The 25583-nt window shown below is 46.8% G+C and overlaps 1 protein-coding gene and 1 non-coding gene across 4 annotated transcripts; one reads left to right on the top strand and one right to left on the bottom strand.

The window, feature by feature from the left end:
* Window positions 1-1748: 1748 nt before the first annotated feature.
* On the bottom strand, window positions 1749-7426 carry RAN (RAN, member RAS oncogene family). Of its 3 annotated transcripts, XM_034934858.3 has the most exons (7): window positions 7306-7409; window positions 6803-6848; window positions 6510-6594; window positions 6302-6427; window positions 4712-4899; window positions 3636-3806; window positions 1749-3536 (listed from the first exon to the last, which is right to left on the bottom strand). In XM_034934858.3, the coding sequence occupies exons 2-7, from the start codon at window positions 6836-6838 to the stop codon at window positions 3492-3494; spliced, it is 651 nt and encodes a 216-aa protein (XP_034790749.1). In that variant the 5' UTR covers window positions 6839-6848; window positions 7306-7409; the 3' UTR covers window positions 1749-3491. The 3 variants fall into 3 exon arrangements, with proteins under 3 accessions (XP_034790749.1, XP_063449297.1, XP_063449299.1); XM_063593227.1 differs by having other exon boundaries at window positions 1749-3806; window positions 7306-7426; XM_063593229.1 differs by lacking the exon at window positions 6803-6848 and having other exon boundaries at window positions 7306-7413.
* A 2156-nt stretch (window positions 7427-9582) lies between these two features.
* On the top strand, window positions 9583-9689 carry LOC112436740 (U6 spliceosomal RNA). The gene has a single exon (XR_003025445.2). It is a non-coding gene; the product is annotated as a U6 spliceosomal RNA (small nuclear RNA).
* The last annotated feature ends 15894 nt before the right edge of the window (window positions 9690-25583 follow it).

Here is a 25583-nt window from a genome sequence, read left to right as displayed (position 1 = left end):
AGTGTATCTCTGAGCACAGCTGACTTGACAGGACTCAACTGTCCACATTACCAAAGACTGAGGTATACGGAATGGTTTCTGTTTTGCTTCTTCAAGGCAGGGAACTGAAAACCAACTAAATCCAAGGTGCCTCTTCCAACGCCTGTAACTAAACTTCAAGCATCACAGCCCCAACACCTGCTGATGGCACCATTTTAACTGAGTTCCATCCCGCAAGCTTCCCGACTGTCCACACTGGCTCTCTCTACTCCTGTACACCAAAGAAACAAGCCAGAATAAATGGATAAAAGACAGTGTATGCGCATGCCTGTCCCAGCTACCCAGGAGGCTGAGGCCTGAGAACCGCTTGAACCCGGGAGGCAGAGGTTGTAGTGAGCGGAGACGGCGCCACTGCACTCCAGCCTGGGAGACAGAGCGAGACTCTAAAAAATAAATGAATAAATAAATAAAATAAATAAATAAAATTAAAAAGATAGTGTAGGCTACAAACCTCAGGAAGGAAATCCCAGCACGACTTCAGAATAGTCAGACCTAATGGTGTATAAAGTTCTCCCGGCTCCTCTCCACCCACCTCCATCAATCCCACGCTATCTCTAACCCCCAAGTTCTCTGTTCCTCGAGGTTCCCATAGAACATTCAATAAACACTAGGGACATGAGAGAGCAGCGACAAGGCCCTCGCCCTCGTGGCAATTAGACTAGGAAGGGAAAGTCGCTATCGCAAATTTGCCATGCTGACTAGGGCTGAAGGCAATCTTGTAATGTCTGTAGTTGGACATCCAACTCAAGGTAAAAACCAGAGTGAACTCTAAAGGAACTAAAGCATTAACTGGTAGGACCGACTTCAGGAGAGGGAAGGGGGAGTTGTGGAAAGCAGCATGCACACAGATCTCAAGATGCACATGTGACCAGAGCCTGCAAGACCTTGTAGGAAATGTGGAGCAGGGGAGATGCATCAGATGTTTTTTGAAGAGGACTCTGACCCCTTAACTAAAGATAAGGTTTCCATGGTTAGGTGCGGTTTCTCCCCACCATGCCCTCGGCTTCAAGGGTAAAAGGTGCTGCAAGGAGTTAGGATAGGTGCTGTCCTAGTACAGGGTCTGCCTCACACAGGGAAAGCTTAGTCTCACGTAATCTTGCTGGGCAGGATAGCCCTGTACAGCCCGTGTGGCAGAAAACATCATACACGATGTCCGTCAGTTTGCTGGCAAGAAAAGCTGAATCCAACCCTCATCCCATTTGCTCAGCAGGTAATTTTTTGTGTTTCTGATCTGTTTTTGCAAAAGAAACCAGAAATTCTCTGTACTTGAGTTCCTTCAGGTGAACAGTTAGCCAGGAAACCAGTCCTCTTTGGAGGCTATTTTGGAGTCTCATCTTTTCTAGACATTTTATGATACAATTTTTAAAAAAATCCCATTCTATGTGGTTTCTTAAAAAAACTGGCTCTCACACAAATTGAAACTACTAATTTACCAGTTTCACATTATATCCACACAAGACCTATGCACTAACTATGCTTTTTCTCAATGACTTTGCTCTAATAAGCTATTACTGGTTTGCAGTAACTTCGTATAAAGCTTTCAAGGCTTCCCCCATTAGACACGAGATTTCAAAAAATGGAGAGCAGACTTTTCCCATTTGTACAATCTGGAGAGAACTGACCCCTTCCCCGCCGCCCCCCTAAAAGATAATAATCTCTGCTAACTCTTCAGTATTTCCTAAAACAAATACTAGAGATGATTCAAAAAATCCAGGCAAAGTAGAAGCAATATATTTTGCAACAATTATTCTTTCAATAAAGGACTTGTAAATTCTCTCCCACACCACGTTAGACAGGTAAGTGACGTCACTTCCAAATTTCAACTGTTACATAGAAGATCCAGAATGTCAACACCACTTGCAATCTCCACAAGGTTACAAACAACACATACACCTTCAATTCAAAATATCTGAATGAAAGGTTTCATCCCAATTATGGGGAAAAAACTTCCCATCTCACAGGCTGGTTAGAAACTGGTTCTGAATACAGCGTAACATACACAGCAATTCAGATCTTAAGAAACTCAACTGTTGCCAGTTAATACAGTAAGTAGAACTTTATTCAGCTTCACCCTTATTTCATTTTTCCATATATTTATTAAGTGATCCTTTCCATACCTTTTAAGGTAAGCAATCATCTCAAGATTATCAGACATCTAAAGAAAACTTTGGTAAACTGGACTTTAGTAATTGTATGAGAAAAAAATAGCTCTTAAGATTCCTAACTGCTACAAGAATAGTGTTGATGGGATCAAACTCCTAATTATCCTAATAGACCTAATTCATTTTTAAATGTGGAAAATACGCAAGATAAATTAAATGCTTAGTTTAAAAAAAAAGGTTCACCAACTGTTCTCCATTACTGAGAAGCCCCCACACTGGCCCACTGTGCATATTCCTAGTATTTCATCCATGTCCTGCTCTGCTGTGCTGCCCTACAAAAAAACCCTCCGGGGGTGGGGGGGACAAAAAAACGGTGTAGTGTGAACTGCTGAAGAACTTAATGTTCAAGACATCTTTAAAGTCTGGGAGTACCTGAAAACTGTGGGTAAACATGGACCATTTTCCTTGCGTATCAACTTCACACTAAGCATCTAACATTCAAACAAAAAAGTGCAAAATTTGTACTTATTTTTAACAGCAAGAATTCCCAACCTCCTGCCATCCACTATGTTCCATCCTGTTTGAAGTTCTACATTAAAACATTACTTTTGCCATAAAAGAAAATATTACCCTTAAAATATCTATTTGATATGTACAAACCACATTATTTTTATTGACAGGTCACAGATTTTGAGCAAGTGCTTCCCTAGGTGACCCTACCTAGCCAATATGAAGGTGGAGCAAACATTGCTTTAGCTTAACTGCACTAATATTTACACCACGTAACCCTTCTAACCAAATAGAATACTGCTGACCTGTCATCATCAGTTTGTGTGACATGGCTCAAATGTACAAAAATAAACATAGGGAGAAATTAACCCAATAGATTTCAAATTAAGTGATAAAAGCAAGGCAATTCAAATATTAACACGGCATAAAACTTCCCTACTTTAGTGGTTTCCAAATGCTATTTATAAACAAGGGATGAGTTCACTTGCTTAGATATTTGAAATACAACTTTATTCTGATTCTAAACGAAAAGGAATGGGAATGACAGTAACAAACAAGATTTCACCACTGAATATTGTGATGTGACTGCAGCAGTCTTATATATGAAACTCAAGGAATCAACTGCGTTCCAAAACAGCTAAATATGCAGGTCCAAACAATGAAGGTATTTTTTAAACTGCCACATTCACTCCGAAGCCCACTCATCTTCAGCATCCCACAGATGAAGCACATGTTCCGCTTAGCTAGATAATAATGAGGTGGCACACACGCTGCACCGCTGACATCACAGGACAGCTGCCTATAAAACTAGACTTCTGACGCTGGGCTCCAGCTTCATTCTCACAGGTCATCATCCTCATCCGGGAGAGCAGTTGTCTGAGCAACCTAGACGAAGAGATGGAAAAACGTTAACACTCCAGATCAAAACTGCCAGGAATAAACAAGCCAAACAGAACAATCTGAACAGCAAAGTGGCCACAATACCTCTAAGTCGTGCTCATACTGTGCTGCCAAAGCTGGGTCCATGACAACTTCTGGTGGGGCGAGAGCAGGCATGGCAACAAATTCCAAGTTAGGGTCTCCAATGAGCTTCCTAGCAAGCCAGAGGAAGGGCTTTTCAAAGTTGTAGTTACTTTTGGCAGAAATGTCGTAGTACTGTTTAAAAGAAAGGTAAAATTACTTTTTAAAATTCATTATTAAGATGACGATTTTTCTAGGACATTGCAAGATAAGAAAATGTTAAGATTCTTGGCAAGGCATGGTGGCTCATGCCTGTAATCCCAGCACTTTCGGGGGCTGAGGTGGGATTGCCTGAGGCCAATAGTACACGATCAGGCCTGGGCAACAGAGCAAGACCCCAACTCCACAAAAAAACAAATTAGGTGGGCATGGTGGTGAGTGCCTGTGAGCCCAGCTACTCAGAAGGCTGAGGTGGGAGGATTGCTTGAGCCCAGGAGTTCAGGGCTACAGTGAGCTATGTTCATGCCACTGCACTCCTGCCTGGGCAACAGAGCAAGACCCTGTCTCGAACAACAAATATATAAATACACACACATTTCAGTTGACCAACCGGGCCAACAGTGAAACCCAATCTCTATCGGGCCAACAGTGAAACCCAATCTCTATCATTCTTTAAAAACAATAGTATAAAAAAGACAAAATTATTTCCGGCCGGGCACGGTGGCTCATGCCTGTAATCCCAGCCCTTTAGGAGGCCAAGGCAAGTGGATCACTTGAGGTCAGGAGTTGGAGATCAGCCTGACCAACATGGTGGAAACCCCGTCTCTACTAAAAAAAAGTACAAAAATTAGCCAGGCGTGGTGGTACACGCCTGTAATCCAGCTACTAGGGGAGCTGAGACAGAACTGCTTGAACCGGGGAGGCGGAGGTCGCAGGGAGCCAAGATTGCGACACTGCACTCCAGCATGGGGGACAGAGGAAGACTCCGTCTTGGGGAAAAAAAAAATCATTTCCACATATAATAGACACTGGTTAATTTCATGGTCTTACATATAATCTCCGCTAAGAGAAATAACTCAGGAAGTTTTAATTTTACACACCTGAAGATTCTTCTTTCGGTGGAAGACAATGGATTTCGCCTTCACTTTCCTGTCCTTAATATCCACTTTGTTGCCACACAACACAATGGGGATGTTTTCACACACTCGTACCAGATCTCTATGCCAGTTAGGCACATTCTTGTAAGTAACTCTCGATGTTACATCAAACATTATGATGGCACACTGGGCTGAAGAAACATTTGTGGGAATTAGTACACTCAGTTTACTGCACAAGTGAAGAATGCTAAGAACCAGAGACTAGGATTCAACTAGTTATAGTCTTAGACCTCAACGAGTCACCTATATCTCTCCCCTCACTTTCAAGGTCTCTGTCAATTCTAAAAATGTTAATACACAATTCCTCCTAAGAGAGATGAGCTGACCCTATCAAATCTCCCTGATATACTTCACCATTAATACTCCCCTCATCCCAAAAAAGTATCTGAAGTAATTAATGCTAAATGAGGTTCTGGATAACCAAGCTGCCATATTCTGAGGGTAGGGCCTGGAAACACATTCTTCAGAAGGTCTTTAAATGGCCGGCTATACTGGAAAACATTATTCCAGATAGGCCAAGCAATGTGGCTCATGTCTGTAATCCCAGCACTTTGAGAGGCTGAGGTGGGTGGATCACCTGAGCTCATGAGTTCCAGACCAGCATGGGCAACATGGTGAATCCCCATCTCTACAAAAAAATACAAAAATTAGTCAGGCATAGTGGCACGTGCCTGTAGTCCCAGCTACTCAGGATGCTGAGGTAAGAGGATGGCTTGAGCTTAGGAGGCGGAAGCTGCACTCCAGGTTGGGCAACAGAGCGAAACCCTGTCTCAAAAAAAAACTAAATAAATAAATAACCCAGATAAAGTCTATATATTCACCTGCAGGAATAACTATGGTACAGTTAGCAAGGCAAAAAACCACAACTTTTTGGTTAAAGGATTCTTTTGGGGTAAATTCTTGTGTTTATTTGTACATGCTCAAGGAAAGCAAAAGGCATGGAATGATTCCAGATAATGTGTTATCGGCAACATGAGGTTCCAAGAGAGATGAGTATTTTTTTGATTCCTCTTTTTGGTACAATGAACATTTTCTTTGCAATTTTTAAATCAAACTATTTGAGAAAAATACTCTGCACAACTTAGTACAAACAATTTAACAAGAAATCAGCTAGTCTTGTATAACACTTGTTAAGATCTCCTATCTCCTCTGGTCTAGTATCTGGTGTTTATTGTTTTCTAATACAGTAAAAACATTCATTGATCACCACACCAAAATACATACATGAACCTAAGTTTCCAAATACTGAAACTGCTGTTAACAGCCTATTGTTGTTTTAAATATGACTTATAAGTCCCAGTGTAAGTCACAGTTTTTTCTAAACCATGCCTAGCATGACACAGCATGCAAATGACACAACTTTAATAAAATTTTCTCTGCCACCAAAATGGTGGTCAACTCCCTGAAGTCCACTTGTCTTTTTTTAACCCAAAAATGACCCTATTTGTTGGAACAGACCTGATTTTCTATAACCTTGAAGAGTGAAGTACACAAAACCTCTCAAAAACTGTTCAGCAAGTTACCAATGCCTACCTTGGATATAATAGCCATCTCTCAGTCCACCGAATTTCTCCTGGCCGGCTGTGTCCCATACATTGAACTTAATAGGTCCTCTGTTGGTGTGGAACACTAGGGGATGAACCTCAACACCCAAGGTGGCTGAAACGGAAACGATGCGATTGAGTGGATGAACTTACCCATTTCTCACGTATTTCCACAAGCAAGGTTTTCCAGCACATACCTACATACTTCTTCTCAAATTCACCAGTCAAATGACGTTTCACGAAGGTCGTTTTTCCAGTACCACCATCACCAACCAATACAAGCTGTTGAAAAACACATTTTGGAAGTAAACCCTAAACACTTCACCTCTCAAGATCCCAGAGTCACGGAACTTTTAACCACTACAGGCTCACTTAAAACAAAGAATGTGGATGCGGGGCCCCATTACAGCCATCGTGGGCCCCAGGAGGAGGGACCCGCGAGTCGCACGCGGTCGGGCTCGGCCGCCTCCCGCCCCGCAGGGTTACCTACTTTGAACTGGACCTGGGGCTCTCCCTGCGCAGCCATCGCGGCGTTCCTGCGGAGGCAGAGGACGGAGGCGAGCGCTCGCGCGGCCCCGCAGCCCATGGCGGCCCCGCTCCCGCGCCCCCAACGCCCCACGTGCCCGCCCCACAAAGGCCTCCCGCCCGCGGCGCCATGGCGGCCAGGCCTGGGAGCGGGAAGGCGGCGGGCGGGGCCGGCATCCGGGGCGGCGGGGCCCGGGGAACGGCGGACGGAGGTGTAGGGATGGGAACGGGACTGGGACCGGGACGGGGATGAGAGCGGAGGATGAAACGGGGGTTGGCGGGGGCTAGCGCCGACCCCACGCCCGTCTCCTGCCCCGGCCCGGCCGGGCCCGCACCACCCACCTACTCAGCCGCCCGCTGCCCCTGGGCCCGCCACCCGCCCCGGCCCTGGCCCCGGCTCCGACTCCTATCCCGCCGCCGCCACCCCTGTCCCCGCCCGGCCCTGCCGGGCCCGCCGGGTCGCGATACCTTCCAGAAGCGTCTCCGCGCCCGTCCGACTGAGGCTGGAAAGATGGCGGAAGCGCAATTCAAACGCCGGAGACGCAGCCGACGCCGGCGCGCGAGCAGGGGCGGGGCCGGCGCGGGGCGGGGTTGCAAGGGGCGGGGCAACGGTGCGGCGCCCGCCCACGTGGCCCGCGCGTGCGCGCACGCACGCAACGCGGTTCGGTTGGCCGCTCGGGCGGGCGCTGCGCTTAGGGTGGGGCGGGAGGCGAGGTGGACCGCGTGGGAGGGCGAGCCGGGAGCGCGTACGCAAGCCGGCCAGTGGGGACCGCGTGCGCCGACGCCCCGGGCGGGCTCCCGGGCGCGCATGCGCTGAAAGCGAGGCGGCGCGCCCCTGAGCGGGAGACGTTGGGCGCGGCCCGACGGTCGCGGCCCTCCCGCCTCCCGGGTGGGAGGCGGTACTCGCTCGGGCAGACGTGGTCAGGCACGCGGCTTCCAGGCGCTGGCCATCTGTCCTTGTCTGTGCCCCGTGGGGTGGGGGTTCTTGAGGTCCTGGGGCTTAGGGTGGCTCGCGTGCGCGCAGGACGGGTGGGTGACAGAACGAATGAATGAATGAATGGGGTCTAGGCCCGTCCTCCAGAGTCAGCCCGCCGTTCTGTCTCTCCAGATCGTAGCCTTCACGCCCCCAGGACCAGGGCCAGTTGGAGAGCGAGGAAGCAGAGAGGGATGCACCCACCCAGAAAAACGGCTACTTATTTTTTTTAAGAGACGGAGTCTCGCTACGTTGCCCAGGCTGGTCTCGAACTCTCAGGCTCGGGCGATCCTCCCGCCTCAGCCTCCCGAGTAGCCGGGACTACAGGCGCGCACCACATCAGGGGTAATTTTTTAAAAATTTTTTTGAGAGACAGAATCTCACTATGTCTCCCAGGCTGGCCTCAGGGGATCCACCCGCCTCGGCCTCCCAAAGCGTCCGGCTTCTCAAAGCGTTTCATAGGTTGGCAGCTTTGGCCGCTGCATGCTACAGACAAAATGATGAAATACTGTTTGCAGTCTGGACGCGTCTACCAGCCCTAGTTACCAACGGGGACGGAATGAGTAAGTGCTCAGCTTCCCAGCCCCCTGTTGGCCTGAAGCTGTAAGAGCCCAAACAAGCTTGAGCTAGAGGGACCCGACTTCCTGGGCGCCCCTGCCGACGTGCAGACAGATAAAGGCCCAAATCAGTGCAGTCAAGCGCCTCAGAAGAGTCCACCATGGGGAGAGAGCCGCAGTGACCGAGGAGTCCTCCCTGCAGTCCTGAGCACACTTGCAGGCGAGTCCGCTAGGAACCCCAGTGACGCAAATTAGGCACAAAGCAGGTGACAACCGGCCTGCTGGGAACGCAAGTCCGAGCTCCCCCAGAACCCTCAGGGGAACGCCAAGCACCTCTCAGACGCTGCTGGCGGGAGAGCAGAATCTAACAGTAAAACGGGAATGCCCATTGCTTGTGACCCCGGATTTCCATTTCTAGGGAGAGGCCCCAGAGTTAAACTCATGCCTCACGCTTGTGCACAACATCTAATACTGTATAACATTTAAAAGGAATGACGGTCATCTGTTTCAACAGGGTTAGATAGATGTCAAAAGAATAGTGTTGAGAAAAGAAGAAAGAGGTGATAACAGCTTTATAAAGTCTAGGCCACCTGTAATCCCAGCACTTTGGGAGTCCGAGGTAGGAGGATCCCTTAAACCCAGGAGTTACAGGCTGCAATGGGCAATGATCTCACCATTGCACTCCAGCCTGGGAGACAGAGCAAGACCCTGTTTTCAAAAATTAATACATAAAACCTAACACTATATGTAACTTTATCTAGAGGGATTATATATATAGTATAATGTCATTTATGTAAATTTTTTACAAATACACATAAAAGCATATTGGCTACTGGATATATGTATTTTTTTTTTTAATTGACTGCAAGGATCTATATACCATATCCTGATGGTTATTGCTTCAAGAAAGGGTAGAAAGGAGTGTGATGGAACTGAGAAGAGGAGTCAAAGAAGACTTTAACTTTACCTGCAATGTTCTATTTCTTTCTTTTTTTTTTTTTTTGAGGCAGAGCCTCACTCTCGCTCAGGCTGGAGTGCAGTGGTGCGATCTCGGCTCACTGCAACTTCCACCTCCCAGGTTCAAGTGATTCTCCTGCCTCAGCCTCCTGAGTAGCTGGGATTACAGGCATGCGCCACCACACCCAGCTATTTTTTTTATTTTTATTTTTATTTTTAGTAGAAACAGGGTTTCATTATATTGGAATAGGTAATCGAGTGGTCACTTTGGCAGCACGTATACCAAAATTGGAATGATACGGAGAAGATTAGCAGGGCCCCCGCGCAAGGATGACAATTTTTTTTCTTCTTCTTTTTTTTTTTTTTTTTTTTTGTTTTTGAGACAGATTCTCGCTCTTGTCACCCAGGAACTGGGGAGAGAGGGCATAGAAGAGTTTAACCTTACCTGCAATGTTCCATTTCTTTTTTAAAAAATGGTAATCAGGGCCGGGCACGGCGGCTCACGCCTGTAATCCCAGCACTTTGGGAGGCCAAGGCGGGCAGATCACGAGGTCAGGAGATCGAGACCATCCTGGCTAAAACGGTGAAACCGCATGTCTACTAAAAATACAAAAAATTAGCCAGGCGTGGTGGCGGGCGCCTGTAGTCCCAGCTACTCGGGAGGCTGAGGCAGGAGAGTGGCGTGAACCCGGGAGGTGGAGCTTACAGTGAGCAGAGATCGCGCCACTGCACTCCAGCCTGGGCGACAGAGCAAAACTCCATCTAATCAGGCTGGGTGCAGTGACTCACGCCTGTAATCCGAGCACTTTGGGAGGCCGAGGCAGATGGATCACTTGAGCCCAGGAGTTTAGGACCAGCCTGGGCAACATGGCGAAACCCATGTCTCTAAAAAAAAACAAGAAAGAAAATTAATTTAAAAAATGGTAATCAAAGCAAGGTGACAATATATTAACCATTTGTATAATTCTGGGTGATGAGAACATCAGTGTTTATACCTTTTGGCGTTTTTTCCCCTACAAGAATCCAGTCGAGGATTGCATGTTACACTTTTAACTTGTTTTTCAGGCCTCCTTAGTCTCTAGTTTTTTTTTTAGAGACAGGGTCTCTGTCACACAGGCTGGAGCATAGTGGCCCAATCATAGCTTACTGCAGCTTGGAACTCCTGGGCTCAAGTGATCCTCCCACCTCAGCCTGCTTAGTAGCTGGGACTACAGGCATGTGCCACCAGGCCCAGCTAATTTTTTATTTATTTTATTGTAGCAATGGGGTCTCACTATGTTGCCCCAGCTGATCTCACCTATATACCTATATGTGATTTTATAAAGACGTAATTAGGTGTGTGTGTATATATATGACTTTTTTTCTCTGAAATGTTTGAGGTAAGTGGCAAACAGGATGCCCTTTGATGTGCATTTCTTAAAACCAAGGACATTCTGTTACATAACCACTGTACACTTATCAAAATCAGGCAGTTAACATTGCTCTAATTTGATTATCTAATCTCGACCCTTAACTGTCAGATGTCTCACTAATGCCATTTGTCTGGTTTAGGATCCAGTCCGGGATTGCATGGAACGTTTGCTTGTCAGCCTCCTTACTCTATTTCCATCTACAAGTCCTTCAGCCTTTCTTTATCTTTCATGACCTTGACACTTTTTGCAGAGTTTTTTTTTTTTTTTTTTTTTTTTTGAGACAGAGTCTCGCTCTGTTGCCAGGCTGGAGTGCACTGGCATGATCTTGGCTCACTGCAATCTCCACCTCCCGAGTTCTGGCGATTCTCCTGCTTCAGCCTCCTGAGTAGCTGGGACTACAGGCGCACGCCACCATACCCACCTAATTTTTGTATTTTTAGTAGAGACGGGGTTTCACGATGTACCATGTTGGTCAGGATGGTCTCGGTCTCTTGACCTCGTGATCTGCCTGCCTCAGCCTCCCAGAGCGCTGGGATTACAGGCATGAGCCACCGCGCCCGGCTGAGTATTTTTTTTCCCCCAAGACAGAGTCGTGCTCTGTCGCCCAGGTTGGAGTGCAGTGGTGCGATCTCAGCTCACTGCAACCTCTGCCTCCCGGGTTCAAGTGATTCTCCTGCTTCAGCCTCCTGCGTAGCTGGGATTACAGGTGCCTGCTACCACACCTGGCTAATTTTTGTATTTTTTGTAGAGATGGGTTTTCACCATGTTAGCCAGGCTGGTCTCAAACTCCTGACCTCAGGGGATCCACCCACCTGGGCCCCCTAAAGTGCTGGGATTACAGGCGTGAGCCACCACGCCTGGCCTTGCAGAGTATTTTAGAGGCCAGGTATTTTGTAGACTGTCCTTTCATTTGGATTTAACTGATACTTCCTCATGATTAGATACAGGTTATGCAGTTTGGGTAGGAAAACCACAAAAGTGATGTTGTGTCCTTCTTAGTGTCTCAGATCAGGAGGCACAGGGTGGATTTTGTTTTGTAGTGACAGGGTATTTCTCTGTCACCAGGGTTGGAGTGCAGTGGCGAGATCATGACTCACTGCAACCTTGAGCTCCTGGGGTCAAATGATCCACCCACCTCAGCCCCCCGAGTAGCTGGGAATACAGGCATGCACCACCACACCCAGCAATTTATTTTCTTTTTTGTAGAGATGGGGTCTTGCTACATTGCCCAGGCTTATCTCAAACTTCTGGCCACGAACAATTTTCCTGCCTTAACTTCTCAAAGTATTGAGATAACAGGCATGAGCCACTGCATGTGACCCACAGTGATCTTTTAAAACCATATCAGAGGCCGGGTGTGGTGGCTCACACCTGTAATCCCAGCACTTTGGGAGGCCGAGGTTGGCGGATCATGAGGTCAGGAGATCAAGACCATCCTGGCTAACACGGTGAAACCCCGTCTCTACTAAAAATACAAAAAATTAGCCGGGCATGGTGGTGGGCGACTGTAGTCCCAGCTACTCGGGAGGCTGAGGCAGGAGAATGGCGTGAACCCGGGAGGCGAAGCTTGCAGTGAGCCGAGATTGCGCCACTACACTCCAGCCTGGGTGACAGAGCGAGACTCCGTCAAAAAAAAAAAATCAGATCATCCTCCTCCACTGGTAAAACCTGCAGTAGTTTTCTATCTGTCTCACTTAGATCCATGAAATCTGTAGCCAGGGAGGTACTATGGGCTCTAGCTCATGCCTACCTCTCCCACCTCGTCTCCTGCCTCTCTCCCTGTAACCTCACAAGACTTTCTGTATCTTACCCCAGCCAAATTTATTCCTGCCACAGGGCCTTTGCACTTACTGGTCCCTCTGTTTAAAAGTATCTTCCCTTGGCTGGGCATGGTGGCTCATGCCTGTAATGCCAGCACTTTGGGAGGCCAAGGCGGGCAGATCACTTGAGGTTAGGAGTCCAAACCAGCCTGGCCAATATGGTGAAACCCCGTCTCTACTAAAAATACAAAAATTAGCCAGGTGTAGTGGCACATGCCTGTAATCCCAGCTACTTGGGAGGCTGAGGCAGGAGAATCATTTCAGCCTGAGAGTTGGAGGCTGCAGTGAGCCATAATCGAGCCACTGCCCTCCAGCCTGGGCAACAGAGCAAGACCCTGTCTCAAATAAACAAATAAACAAGATGCTCTTCTCCACGTATCTTAGCCTGGCTGGCTCCTTCTCACCTTTCAGTCGCCTGACCACCCCCAGGCTTTCTCCACTTCAGCACCCATTTTCTTTTCTTCAGAGCACATTATTGAGAACATATTGCTTAATTATTTACATGCTCATTTTTCAATCTTTCTTTCCTTCACTAAAATAAGTGGCATACCATGTCATGACATTCAAAGTATCTAGCGCAGAGCCTGTCACATAATGTATGCTTAAACAATATTTATTGAAATATTGAATAAATTACTCTTTTTTTGTTTTGTTTTTTAGAGACACAGTCTTGCTCTGTTGCCCGGGCTGGAGTACAGTGGCATGATCATAGCTCACTGCAGCCTCGAACTCCTGGGCTCAAATGAACCTCTTGTCTTAGCTTCCCAAGTAGCTCGGATTACAGGTGTGTGCCTCCTAGGTGAATGAATGACTCTTGACCCCTTCTGAATACAGAAAGAGGAATGAGACACAGCAGCATTATATTCTAATGAAAATAATAGGCCAGGCATGGTGGCTCACGCCTGTAATCCTAGCACTTTGGGAGGCTGAGGCAGGTGGACTACCTGAGGCCAGAGGTTCGAGACCAGCCTGGCCAAAATGGTGAAACCCCATCTCTACCAAAAATACAAAAAATTAGCCAGGCGTGGTGGCGGGTGCCTGTAATCCCAGTTACTCGGGAGGCTGAGGCAGGAGAATTGCTTGAACCCATGAGACACCCGGGAGGCGGAGGTTGCAGTGAGCTGAGATTGAGCCACTGCACTCCAGCCTCGCGACAGAGCAAGACTCTATCAAAAAAAAAAAAAAAACAAATAATAAATATGCAGGCCTGTTGAATGTTAATAATGGTACTTCATGTTAAAGACTAATCTTTGCATACACTGCACTCCAGCCTGGGTGACAGAGCGTGACCCTGACTCAAAATTTTTTTTTAATTTAAAAATAAAGGCTGGACACAGTGGCTTATGCCTGTAATCCCAGCACTTTGGGAGGCTGAGGTGGGAGGATCACTTGAATCCAGGAGGTCAAGACCAGCTTGGGCAACATAGTGAGACCTCGTCTCTATAATTTTTTAAGGTTTTTTTTTTGAGATGGAGTCTCGTTCTGTTGCCCAGGCTGGAGTGCAATAGTGCGATCTGGGCTCACTGCAAGCCCCGCCTCCCAGGTTCACGCCATTCTCCTGCCTCAGCCTCCCGTGTAGCTGGGACTACAGGTGCCCACCACCACGTCCGGCTAATTTTTTTGTATTTTTAGTAGAGACAGGGTTTCACCGTGTTAGCCAGGATGGTCTCGATCTCCTGACCTCATGATCTGCCTGCCTCAGCCTCCCAAAGTGCTGGGATTACAGGTGTGAGCCACTTTGCCCGGCCCTTAAGGTTTTAATAAAATGTTTAAAAAGAATTGTTTAAAATCTTTTAAAATTTTATTTTATCTTTTTTTTTTTTTAGACAGAGTCTCACTCTGTCACCCAGGCTGGTGTATAGTGGCATGATCTCAGCTCACTGCAACCTCTGCCTCCTGGGTTCAAGCGATTCTCCTGCCTCAGCCTCTGGAATAGTTAGGACTACAGGCATGTGCCACCATGCCTGGCTAATTTTTGTATTTTTAGTAGAGATGGGGTTTCACCATGTTGGCCAGGCTGGTCTTGAACTCCTGACCTCAGGTGATCCACCCGCCTCGGCCTACCAAAGTGCTGGGATTACAGGCATGAGTCACCGTGTCCAGCCTGTAATTATTTTAATTTAAAAAATAAAAAAAAAATTTTAAATAAATATTTAAAAAATAAAAAATAAAGATGAAAATAGTGCTGACTGTACTCTTTGGTGGCCCATACGAAACAGAACCTTCAAGGGCGTCATCTGACCTGTGCTGGGGTGAGTAACAACGTGCTTTCCATCTGAACTCATTGACAGCGTTTTAAGATTGGATGGTTTTATGTCTGGAAGTTCTTTGATCCCCCTCCATTGAAAAGGTTGATTCTAATTAATGTCTCCTTGAGTGTGGGCTGGACTTAGCAACTTATTTACAACAAGTGGAATATGTCATAATTGACAGTGTGTTACTTTGGAAACTAGGTCACAGAGGCTCTGTGGCTAGAATCACTCACTCTGTGGGGACCTGGTCACCGTATTGTGAGGACAAACACAGCCCTATGGACAGGTTCTTGTGACAAAAATCTGAAGTCCACTGCAAAGAGCCCATATAAACCCGCCAGCCAGCCAGGCGCGGTGGCTCATCCCTGTAATCCCAGCACTTTGGGAGGCCAAAGCAGGAGAATTACTTGAACCTAGGAGTTTGAGTCCAGCCAGGGCAACATAGTGAGGCCCTGTCTCTACAAAAAATAAAAATAAAAAAATTTAGCTAAGCGTGATGGTCTGCGCCTGTAGTCCCAGCTACTCAGGAGTATTGCTTGGGCCCGGGACATCGAGGCTGCGGTGAGCTATGATCCTGCCACTGCCCTCCAGCCTGAGCAACAGAGAGAGACCTGGTCTCAAAAACACAAAGCAAAACACTGGAAAACCTGCCAGCCACATGAGCGCGCCATCCTGAAATAAAATCTTCCAGCACTGGTCCAGCCTTCAGGTGACTGCAGCCTTAGCTGACATCTTACCTGCAAATTTCATGAGACCTGGATCCAGTTAAGTCACATAGAAACTGTGTGAGATAAAAAGGGTTGATTGTTGTTTCAAGCCATTAACTTTGTTAATGTACTTTGTTAATGTACTGAGTACTTTGTTACACAGTAATAGATAACTAATATGAAAGAAAAGGATATTTCACATAAAATCCAGGTATCTGGATTCCTTTGAAAATCATAATAAGATTGGGAGGCATTGAGCCTCCTTTCTTGTGTGGCTACAACCTTCTGGAGGTATATAGCCACTGCCCCCTACAGACGGGGCAAATGCTGCCAGCTGCCATTGCCCCTAGCCCGCCATTCCCTGTTAAATCTCAGACGCAGGCCTCAAGCCATTTGCCCGTTGTCATCTGGTGCTCAGCCTGTTCTGCGTGTTTGCTTATCTGCCTGAGCCCTGAATTGTTTGAGTTGCGAAACTCTACTGAGTCTAAGAGGGATGAAAAATGCACAGATGTATTAGTTCACCCACCTAATATTTATTGAGCATCTGCTGTGTACCAGGCACTCTCCAGGGACTGGGACATTCAGTAAAACAGACAGAAAACGAACCTGAGAATTAAGTAACATCTATGAAATAGTGATAATTACTAAGGTGAAAAATAAAGTAGTTAAAGAAAATACAGGCCGGTCTCACAACTGTAATCCCAGCACTTTGGGAAGCTCAGGTGGGTGGATCACTTGAGGCCAGGAGTTCATGACCAGCCTGGGCTGGTGAAACTCCATCTTTACAGTATATACAAAAATTAGCTGGGCGTGGTGGTGTGTACCTGTAGTCCCGATTACTCGGGAGGCTGAGACAGGAAAGCTGCTTGAGCCTGCAAGGCAGAGGTTGCAGTGAGCTGAGATCCCGCCACTGCACTCTAGCCTGGGTGACAGAGAGTGAGACTCTGTGTAAAAAAGAACATACAGGTGGCTCACCCCTGTAATCCCAGCACTTTGGGAGGCCAAGGCGGGTGGATAATCTGAGGTCAGGAGTTCAAGACCAGCCTGGCCAACATGGTGGAACCCCATCTCTTCTAAAAATACAAAAATTACTCAGGTGTGGTGGCGAGCACCTGTAATCCCAGCTACTCAGGAGGCTGAGGCAGGAGAATTGCTTGAATCCAGGAGGCAGAGGTTGCAGTGAGCCGAGATTGCACCACTGCACTCCAGCCTGGGCAACAGAGGGAGACTCCATCTCAAAACAAACAAACAAACAAACAAAAAACATACAGAAGGTCGAAAGAAGGAGGTGGTTGTGCAGGTCAGGTGCCCAAGAGACCTTCCCTAAGATGGTAATGTTTTGAGAAGGTGAAGGAAGGAGCCATGCAGATATTTGGAGGAAGAGAATTTCAGCAAAAGGGAGGGGCAAGTGCAAAGGCCCCAAGGTGGGAGACTGCCTGGAGCTGTCCTGGGACAGCAAGGAACCCAGCTGGCTGAGGCAGGTGAGCACACGAGAGAAGGAGGAAGGCTCAGCCAGGTGCAGAGAAGCGAACATGCTGGCTTTGTTATTGTGGAAGCTCGGGGTTAGGGTGAGGGCAAGGAGCCTCTGCTGTGGTCTGAATGTTTCCTCCCCCAAAACTCATCTGTTCTGATCCTAACCCTGAAGGTGATGGTACTAGGAGGTGGGGCCTTTGAAAGGTGATTAGGTCAAGAGGGTGGGGCCCTCACGAATAGGATTAGTGCCTTTAACAAAGGGACCCCAGGGAGCTCCCTCACCAATTCCGCCACCTGAGTTCAAGACCAGCCTGGGCAACATGCAAAACTTTGCCAATGAATGAATGTTAAAAATTCTTAATTTTGGCTGGGCACAGTGGCTCACGCCTGTAATCCCAGCACTTTGGGAGGCTGCAGTGGGCAGATCACAAGGTCAAGAGATCGAGACCATCTTGGCCAACATGGTAAAAACCCGTCTCTACTAAAAATACAAAAATTAGCTGGGTGAGGTGGTGCATGGCTGTGGTCCTAGCTACTCGGGAGGCTGAGGCAGGGGAATCACTTGAACCCGGGAGGTGAAGGTTGTAGTTAGCCGAGATTACACCACTGCACTCCAGCCTGGGTGACAGAGCAAGACTCTGTCTCAAAAAAAAAAAAAAAATTCTTAATTTTGTGCATGGCACAATATAATTTACAACTTTGTGTGTTTTCATTGCTAGTACTTTTATTTCTGTATATGTTGTTGTTAAATGAACTCTATTATTCACTTATTGGGTGTATTTTTCTGGGTTCTTTGACTATTTCCACATATCGCTGTTTTTGGTAATCTTTTAAAGTATATTTAACAATACATTTATGAATTATATAATCTATAATTCACTTTTTTCAATTTATCAAATCCAATGGAGACTATAGCAGTGAAAAGTCTATGAACAAGAAGGCACCATCTTTGAACAAGACAGTGGGTCCTCAGCAGACACCCTATGTGCTGGTGCCTTGATCTTGGACTTCCCAGCCTCCAGAACTATGAGAAAGGAGTTTCTATTGTTTATAAGCCACTCAGTGTATGGTATTCTGTTATAACAGCCTAAACGGAATAAGACAACTGCCCCCGTTAGGGCCAACAATAATGTCTTTTTTATTTTTTATTTTGAGATGGAATATCGCTTTGTTATCCAGGCCGGTGTGCAGTGGCACAATCTCAGTTCACTGCAACCTCCCCATCCTGGGTTCAAGCGATTTACTTGCCTCAGCCTCCTGAGTAGCTGGGATTACAGGTATCCTACCATGCTTGGCTAATTTTTGTATTTTTAGTAGAGATGGGGTTTCACCATGTTTGCCAGGCTGATCTCGAACTCCTAACCTCAGGTAATTCGACCTCCTCAGCCTCCCAAAGTGCTGGGATTACAGGCGTGAGCCATGGCACCCAGCCAGTAACGTCTTTCATTCAGTGTTACTTGTCAGTTTAGGAGAATCTAGTCTAATTAAGGAGGACAGAAAAAAATGTAGGAAAACATAAGAATATAACAGAACTTCTCAAAGGTTGAGAGATGCCTGGGACACTTCACAGACATAGAGTTTCAAAATGTACCTATTACATTTTCCACTATATAGTTAAATTTTCAGTATCATTTTTAGGGTTTCAAAAATTGTGGACCATTTTGAATTCTTGCTTTTATTGACTCTTCTAAGACATACCAACACCCAGTGCAACATAACTGTGCTATTCATAAGATAATTATAGGGTACCATCATCTTCCCAGGGCTGCCATAACAGAACACCACACACCGGTAATTTACAATAACAGAAATTTATTCTTTCACAGTTCAGGAGGGTAGAAGCCTGAAATTGAGGTGTGGGCAGGGCCGTGGCCCTCTGGCGTCTTGAGGGGAGACTCCGTCCCGTGCCTTTCTCTTAGCCTCTGGCGTTGCGGGCAACCCTTGGTTCTCCTTGGCTTATAGACATATCACTCCAGTCACATGGCAGTCTTTTCCCTGAGTGTCTCCCTGTCGCCTGTGAATGTGAGGCGTCTGTGTCTCTGTGTATCTCTGTCTCTGTCTTTCCTTAGAAGGACTCCAGTCACCAGATTAGGGCCCACCCTGATGACCTCATCTTAATTACCTCTGTAAAGACCCTATTTCCAAAACAGGCCACATTCATGGGTACAGGGGAGAAGAACTTCAACACATCTTTGAGAGACACAATTCAACCCACAGCACAGGTTTTAGAAATATGTGTATACTGGCCAGGCACATGGTGGCTCACGCCTGTAATCCCAGCACTTTGGGAGGCCGAGGCGGGTGGATCACTTGAGGTCAGGAGTTCGAGACCATCCTGGCCAACATGGTGAAACCCCATCTGTACTAAAATATAAAACTTAGCTGGGTGTGATGGTGCGCGCCTGTAATCCCAGCTACTCGCGAGGCTGAGTCGGGAGAATTGCTTGAGCATGGGAGGCAGAGGTTGCAGTGACCCAAGCTTGCACCACTGCACTCCAGCCTGGGCGACAGAGTGAGACCCCACCTCAAAAAAATAAAAATAAATAAATAAACACATGTATATTGGCCGGGCACAGTGGATCACACTTGTAATCACAGCAGTTTGGGAGGCCTAGGTGGGCAGACCACCTGAGGTCAGGAGTTTGAGACCAGCCTGGCCAACATGGTGAAACTCCATCTCTACTAAAAATACAAAAATTAGCCAGATGTTGTGGCATGTTCCTGTAGTCCCAGCTACTCAGGAGGTTGAGGCAAGAGAATCGTTTGAACCCGGGAGGAGGAGGTTGCAGTGAGCCGAGATCGTGCCCCTGCACTCTGGCGTGGGTGATAGAGGGAGACTCCACCTCAAAAAACAAAACAAAATGAAATACATATATGTGTATTTACATACACATGTAAATATATTATATTTGCTTATATATAAATTCAGAATATACTTTGGTAGAATAGTTCAGAACCAGGGCACGAGTTGAAGGCTAGCCGGGTGGCCGCTTTCCCCTGTGGGTCCCCGCAGTATGTTTCAGGAGCCTGGTACATGACCTCACCTGGGTGGAGGTGGGGCAGCCGCAGCACTGCTGGCTCATCTGATATGACTCTCTGCCGTACACAAGAGTCACTGCATTGCTGAAGCCCAAGTTATTCAGACCTTCCACTACCAATAGACCTTCAGGCTTTTCTAGCTCGCTTTCCCACGAAAACAATGCAGCAGTTAATAGCCTTAAACATATGTGTTTGCACACTGGGGCTTTTATTTTATGGATCTTTAGATTCCTAAAAGGGAATTGCTAGGCCAAAGAGGTGTGTATTTTTTTTTGTAAGATGTAGTCTTGCTCTGTCACCCAGGCTAGAGTGCAGTGGTGCAATCTTGGCTCACTGCAACCTCTGCCTCCTGGGTTCAAGCAATTCTCCTGCCTCAGCCTCCCAAGTAGCTGGGATTACAGGCACCCACCACCATGCCTGGCTAATCTTTTTGTATTTTTAATAGAGATGGGGTTTTGCCATGTTGGCCAGGCTGGTCTTGAACTCCTGACCTCAAGTGATCCTCTTGCCTTGGCCTCCCAAAGTGCTGGGATTACAGGCGTGAGCCACAATGCCTGGCCTTTTTTTCTTTTTTTTTTAATAGAGATCGGGTCTCACTATGTTGCCCAGGCGTCCCTGAAACTCCTGGGATCAGGGGATCCTCCCACCTCAGACTCCTGAGTAGCTAGAACTACAGGCATGAGTCACCATGCCCAACTGAAAGTGTGTGTTTTCTATTTCTGTTTTCACTAGAAGTTGGGAAAATGGTGCCACACCGTGGTTTCAATTTTTAAATTCTATTTAAAATAAATAGAAAATATTTGATTGGTTAATGTGGAAAGTCCCTGGGTGTGGGGCTCACGCGTGTAATCCCAGTACTTTGGGAGGCCAAGGTGGGAGGATCACTTGAGCCCAGGAGTTCGAGACCAGCCTCTATAAATAAGTAAGTAAATAAATAAACAAGTTAAACAAAAGTCAAGATGTGTGAAGAATTTCATGCTGTTTCCTTCTCATTCACATAAACTGATACATGAAATAATTCTCTGAAAACTGTGGTAGCGAATAATGGCCACAAGGAGGTCCCTGCCCTGGTCGCTGGAAAGTGTCAATGTCCCCTTCCATGGCGAGAGAGAATTTGTATTTGCATGAAAGGTACAGATTTTCAGATGGGGAGATGATCGTGGATTGTGCAACTCTACTCTGTCTAATCAGTTGACTCCTCAAAAGTGGAGCCTGTTTCTGATGGTGGTCAGAGAAAAAGATGCATGGAGAAGGGTCAGAGTGGTGCCACGTTGCTGGCGCTGAAGACGGAGGATGGGTCAGGAGCTAGGACATGTGGGTACCTCTGGAGGCCAGGAAAGGCGAGGAAATGGATTCTTCCTGGGAGCTGGCAGAAAGCAGCCCCCATCACTCCACGGATGCCCGCACCTGATGTCTGACCCCCGCAACTGCAAGATGGCAAATCTGTGTTGCTTTAGGCCACTAACTTTACAGCAATTTCTGACAGCAGGCATATGAACCTGTTACAGCAAGTGACATCGTATTTTGAAAGCTATTTCCAGATAACATATTTGGCCTCATCTTTAAAAAGGATAGCTTATTTCTTTTTTTGAGATGGAGTCTTACTTTGTTGCCCAGGCTGGAGTGCAATGGTGCAATCTCTGCTCACTGCAACCTCTGCCACTTGGGTTCAAGCAATTCTCCTGCCTCAGCCTCCCGAGTAGCTGGGATTACAGGCACCTGCCACCACACCCGGCTAATTTTTGTATTTTTAGTAGAGATGGGGTTTCACCATCTTGGCCAGGCTGGTCTTGAACTCCTGACCTCGTGATCCACCCGCCTTGGCCTCCCAAAGTGCTGGGATTACAGGTGTGAGCCACTGCGCCCGGCCTAGGATAGCTTATTTCTAAACTTAAACTTTGCATAATTGTTAGAAATAAATTTTTGGTGCTGCAAAAGAAATAGCACTCGAGCATAAATTTTCTCAGCAAGGCAATTTACTACTATAGAAGGGTGTGTCTCATGGATGGAGCAATGGTGAAAGCACACCTGGACAAGGGAGGGGAAGGAGTTCTTATCCCTGACACAGGTAGCCCCTACTGCTGTGTGGTTCTCCTATTGGCTAGGGTTGGACTGCACAGTCTAAGCTAATTCTGATTGACTATTTTAAAGAGAGCAGGGGTACGAGTCGGAGTGGCAGGGGAGTAGTTTGGTGAGAAGGATGGTTACAGAACAGGTGACTCAGGATGACTAAGAACAGAGCAGGTCACCAAGGATGACTAAGGTCAGAGCAGGGGACAAGGGTGACTAAGGTCAGAGCAGGTGATAGAGGCTAGGAGGGGGTTGTTTATTGAAACTAGGGGCAAGCAGATGAAGAGAACGAGGAAGTTAAACTTTAAAATGAAGAACAAAGAACGAGGGAGCTGAACATATGGATACATTGGTTCTTTGGAGAGGATCTCAGAACTCATTGTACTAAACAATGCACAGGCTAAAACCTTTAAAGAGGAATTTATTATATTCTACAATAATGATAAACAAGGCAATTGGATTTTCAGATATCATTAAAGCTTCATACCCACTTAAATTTACATTCCGTATCCAGGATGAGCAGAAGACACAATGAATTCTAAGCCAGCCTTGAACTTACAAGCAGAAGAAACACTGCTGTGGTTGACTGATATTGTCAATTATTTAGGACTGTAAATGGGGGAATGGGGATGAATTTTAAATTTTCCCTATTATTTCGTAAGTCCAGAAAAATGCAATACTTTGAAATCACAGAATTTTGTTTATTTATTTTTAACTGAAAACATTTTTGTAGACACAGGGGTTTCTCCATGTTGCCAAGGCTGGTCTTGAGCTCCTGTCCTCAAGAGATCCTTCCAATTCAGACTCCAAAGTGCTGGGATTGCAGGCACGAGCCGCTACTCTCAGCCAGGATTTTAAAATAGGAACCTTGCTGGGTTTGTATCCAAATTGCTGCTGAACAAAAGCCTCCTCCTAGGGGTGACAGGAGACTGAATGGGTTAGAATGCTGTATAGAGAAACTGCCTTTGCAGAATTATAAACAACGAGAGAAACCTAACATGACGGACTCCATCTTGCTTCTAACCTCACAGGCTAAATATTTTTTATTTCTTATTCTAGCACAGAGGCCATGATAACTATGAAAGGGATTTAGTTTATGAAACTTGGAGGCAAGGGAAACTGACACCCTCTTGTCTGGAGATTGAAGCCTCATTCATGAGGCAAAGTTAAAAATTATGGTAGTGGCTTGGACTTTGCTAAAGAATAGGCACAGTTGGCTGGGTGTGGTGGCTCACGCCTGTAATCCCAGCACTTTGGGAGGCCGAGGCGGGTAGATCATGAGGTCAGGAGCTCGAGACCATCCTGGCTAACACGGTGAAACCCCGTCTCTACTAAAAATACAAAACATTAGCTGGGTGTGGTGGCAGTCGCCTGTAGTCCCAGCTACTCGGGAGGCTGAGGCAGGAGAATGGTGTGAACCTGGGAGGCGGAGCTTGCAGTGAGCTGAGATCACACCACTGCACTCCAGACTGGGAGAGAGAGCGAGACTTTGTCTCAAAAAAAAAAAAAAAAAGAGTAGGCAGAGTTAAAGGATGACCTCCGACTGCTTGACGTCTTTTCCTAGAAGTTGCTGACTGCCCCAGTCACATAACTGGGGGCGGGGGGGTGGTGTGTCACAAAATTTGTAACTTCCCCAACTACTCCTATAGATAACAGCACTATTGTGAATCCTAAAGAACTGGTCTTTGAGGCCGGATGCGGTGGCTCATGCCTGTAATTCCAGCACTTTGGGAGGCTGAGGCAGAAGGATCTCTTGAGTTCAGGAGTTTGAGACCAGCCTGGGCAACAGAGTGAGATCCCCATCTCTACAAACAACAAAATTAGCCAGGTGTAGTGGCATGCGCCTGTAGTCCCAGCTACTTGGGAGGCTGATGGGGGAGGACCACTTGAGCCCAGGAGGTAGAGACTGCAGTGAGCCATGATTGCACCACTGCACTCCAGCCTGGGTAACAGAGTGAGAACATATCTTTAAAAAAAAGAAAAGAAAAGAAAAAGAAAAAAGACAGCCAGGTGCAGTGGCTCACGCCTGTAATCCCAGCACTTTGGGAGGCTGAGGTGGGCAGATCACCTGAGGTCAGGAGTTTGAGACTAGCCTGGCCAACACGGTGAAACCCCGTCTCTACTAAAAATACAAAAAATTAGCTGGGTGTGATGGTGGGTGCCTATAATTCCAGCTACTTGGGAGGCTGAGACAGGAGAATTGTTTGAACCCAGGTGGCAGAGGTTGCAGTGAGCCGAGATCATGCCACTGCACTCCAGCCTGGGCCACAGACCGAGACTCTGTCTCAAAAAAAAAAAAAAAAAGAGAATTGGTCTTTGAGATTGTTTTCAGATTTTGCATTTTGGTAGACCAAGAGATGCCACCTAGTCCTGAGAATCCCCTTCCCCTCCTGGGAACGGACTCACCTGTGCAAACACACTCCTGGGATTTCATACCCAGCCAGTCAGTTGTTCCAGTTCCCCAGACCCCTGCCTGTCAAAGTATCTTTTAAAAATCTGAGCCTCCAAGTCGCAGGGAGAGGAGCTTGAGAAGTTTCTCCCAGTTCCCCTTGTGTGGCTGGCCCTCTGATGATTAACTCGTTCTTTGCTGTGGCACCTGCTGTTCTCATTGGCTCCTCCAGGACAGCAGGCAAGAAGAATCCGACAGCCTGCGATACCCACACAGGGTGAGCGCTTATTAAATTAAGCCACGAATGTGATCGGAACCAAAGTATTCACTCTGCAAATGAAGGCTGTGAAGTTCACAAACTTGTAATTTGCCATAACTCACCCACCACATTTACTCACCCATTTACTTTTGAATGGATAAACGTAGTAAGCAAATTTTGCAGTGTAACCTTTTTCTTTATTCATTCAGTCAACAAATATTAAAAACCTCATGTGTGTCGGGTGTGGTGGCTCACACCTGTAATCCCAGCACTTTGGGAGGCTGTGTGTGGCTCACCTGAAGTCAGGAGTTCAAGACCAGCCTGGGCAACATGGCGGAACCGTGTCTCTACTAAAAATACAAAAATCAGCCTGTGTGGTGGTGGGCACCTGTAATCCCAGCTACTCAGGAGGCTGAAGCAGGAGAAACACTTGAACTTGGGAGGCGGAGGTTGCAGTGAGCCAAGATCGTGCACCACTGCACTCCAGTCTGGGTGACAGAGTGATACTTTGTCAAAAACAAACAAACAAAAAACAAACAAACAAAAACCAGAAAACAAAAAACAGACAAACAAAAAACCTTAAGTGTGCCGGGCACCATTCTAGGTATGGAAGATAATTTGTGAACGAAGCAGACAAAAATCCCTGCCCGTAGGTTTTTGAGGAGGAAGGCAGGTAAGAAACAGCAGACGTCCATGTGTTGAGCAGAGCCTGAGGAGGCTGCAGGTGCAGCGGGAAAAGCGCACAGGGGAGGGGATGGCGAGGGTCTCCCAGGTGGGCAATAACGTGCCTTCGGTCTTCCTCTGGGTTCCCAAAACAGGGCTTCTGAAATCCTTGGAA

Source organism: Pan paniscus, chromosome 10 (assembly GCF_029289425.2).
Source record: "Pan paniscus chromosome 10, NHGRI_mPanPan1-v2.0_pri, whole genome shotgun sequence".
NCBI lineage: Eukaryota > Metazoa > Chordata > Mammalia > Primates > Hominidae > Pan > Pan paniscus.
The sequence above is the reverse complement of the archived record's forward strand: the minus strand, read 5'-3'. Positions and strand labels throughout refer to the sequence as shown.

Coding starts and splice junctions, on each gene's coding strand:
- RAN (XM_063593227.1), bottom strand. CDS start 6,838: ATGGCTGCGCAGGGAGAGCCCCAGGTCCAGTTCAAA. Junction 6,428..6,509: donor ATTTGAGAAGAAGTATGTAG/GTATGTGCTGGA, acceptor TTTCCGTTTCAG/CCACCTTGGGTGTTGAGGTT. Junction 4,900..6,301: donor AGATGGCTATTATATCCAAG/GTAGGCATTGGT, acceptor ATGTTTCTTCAG/CCCAGTGTGCCATCATAATG.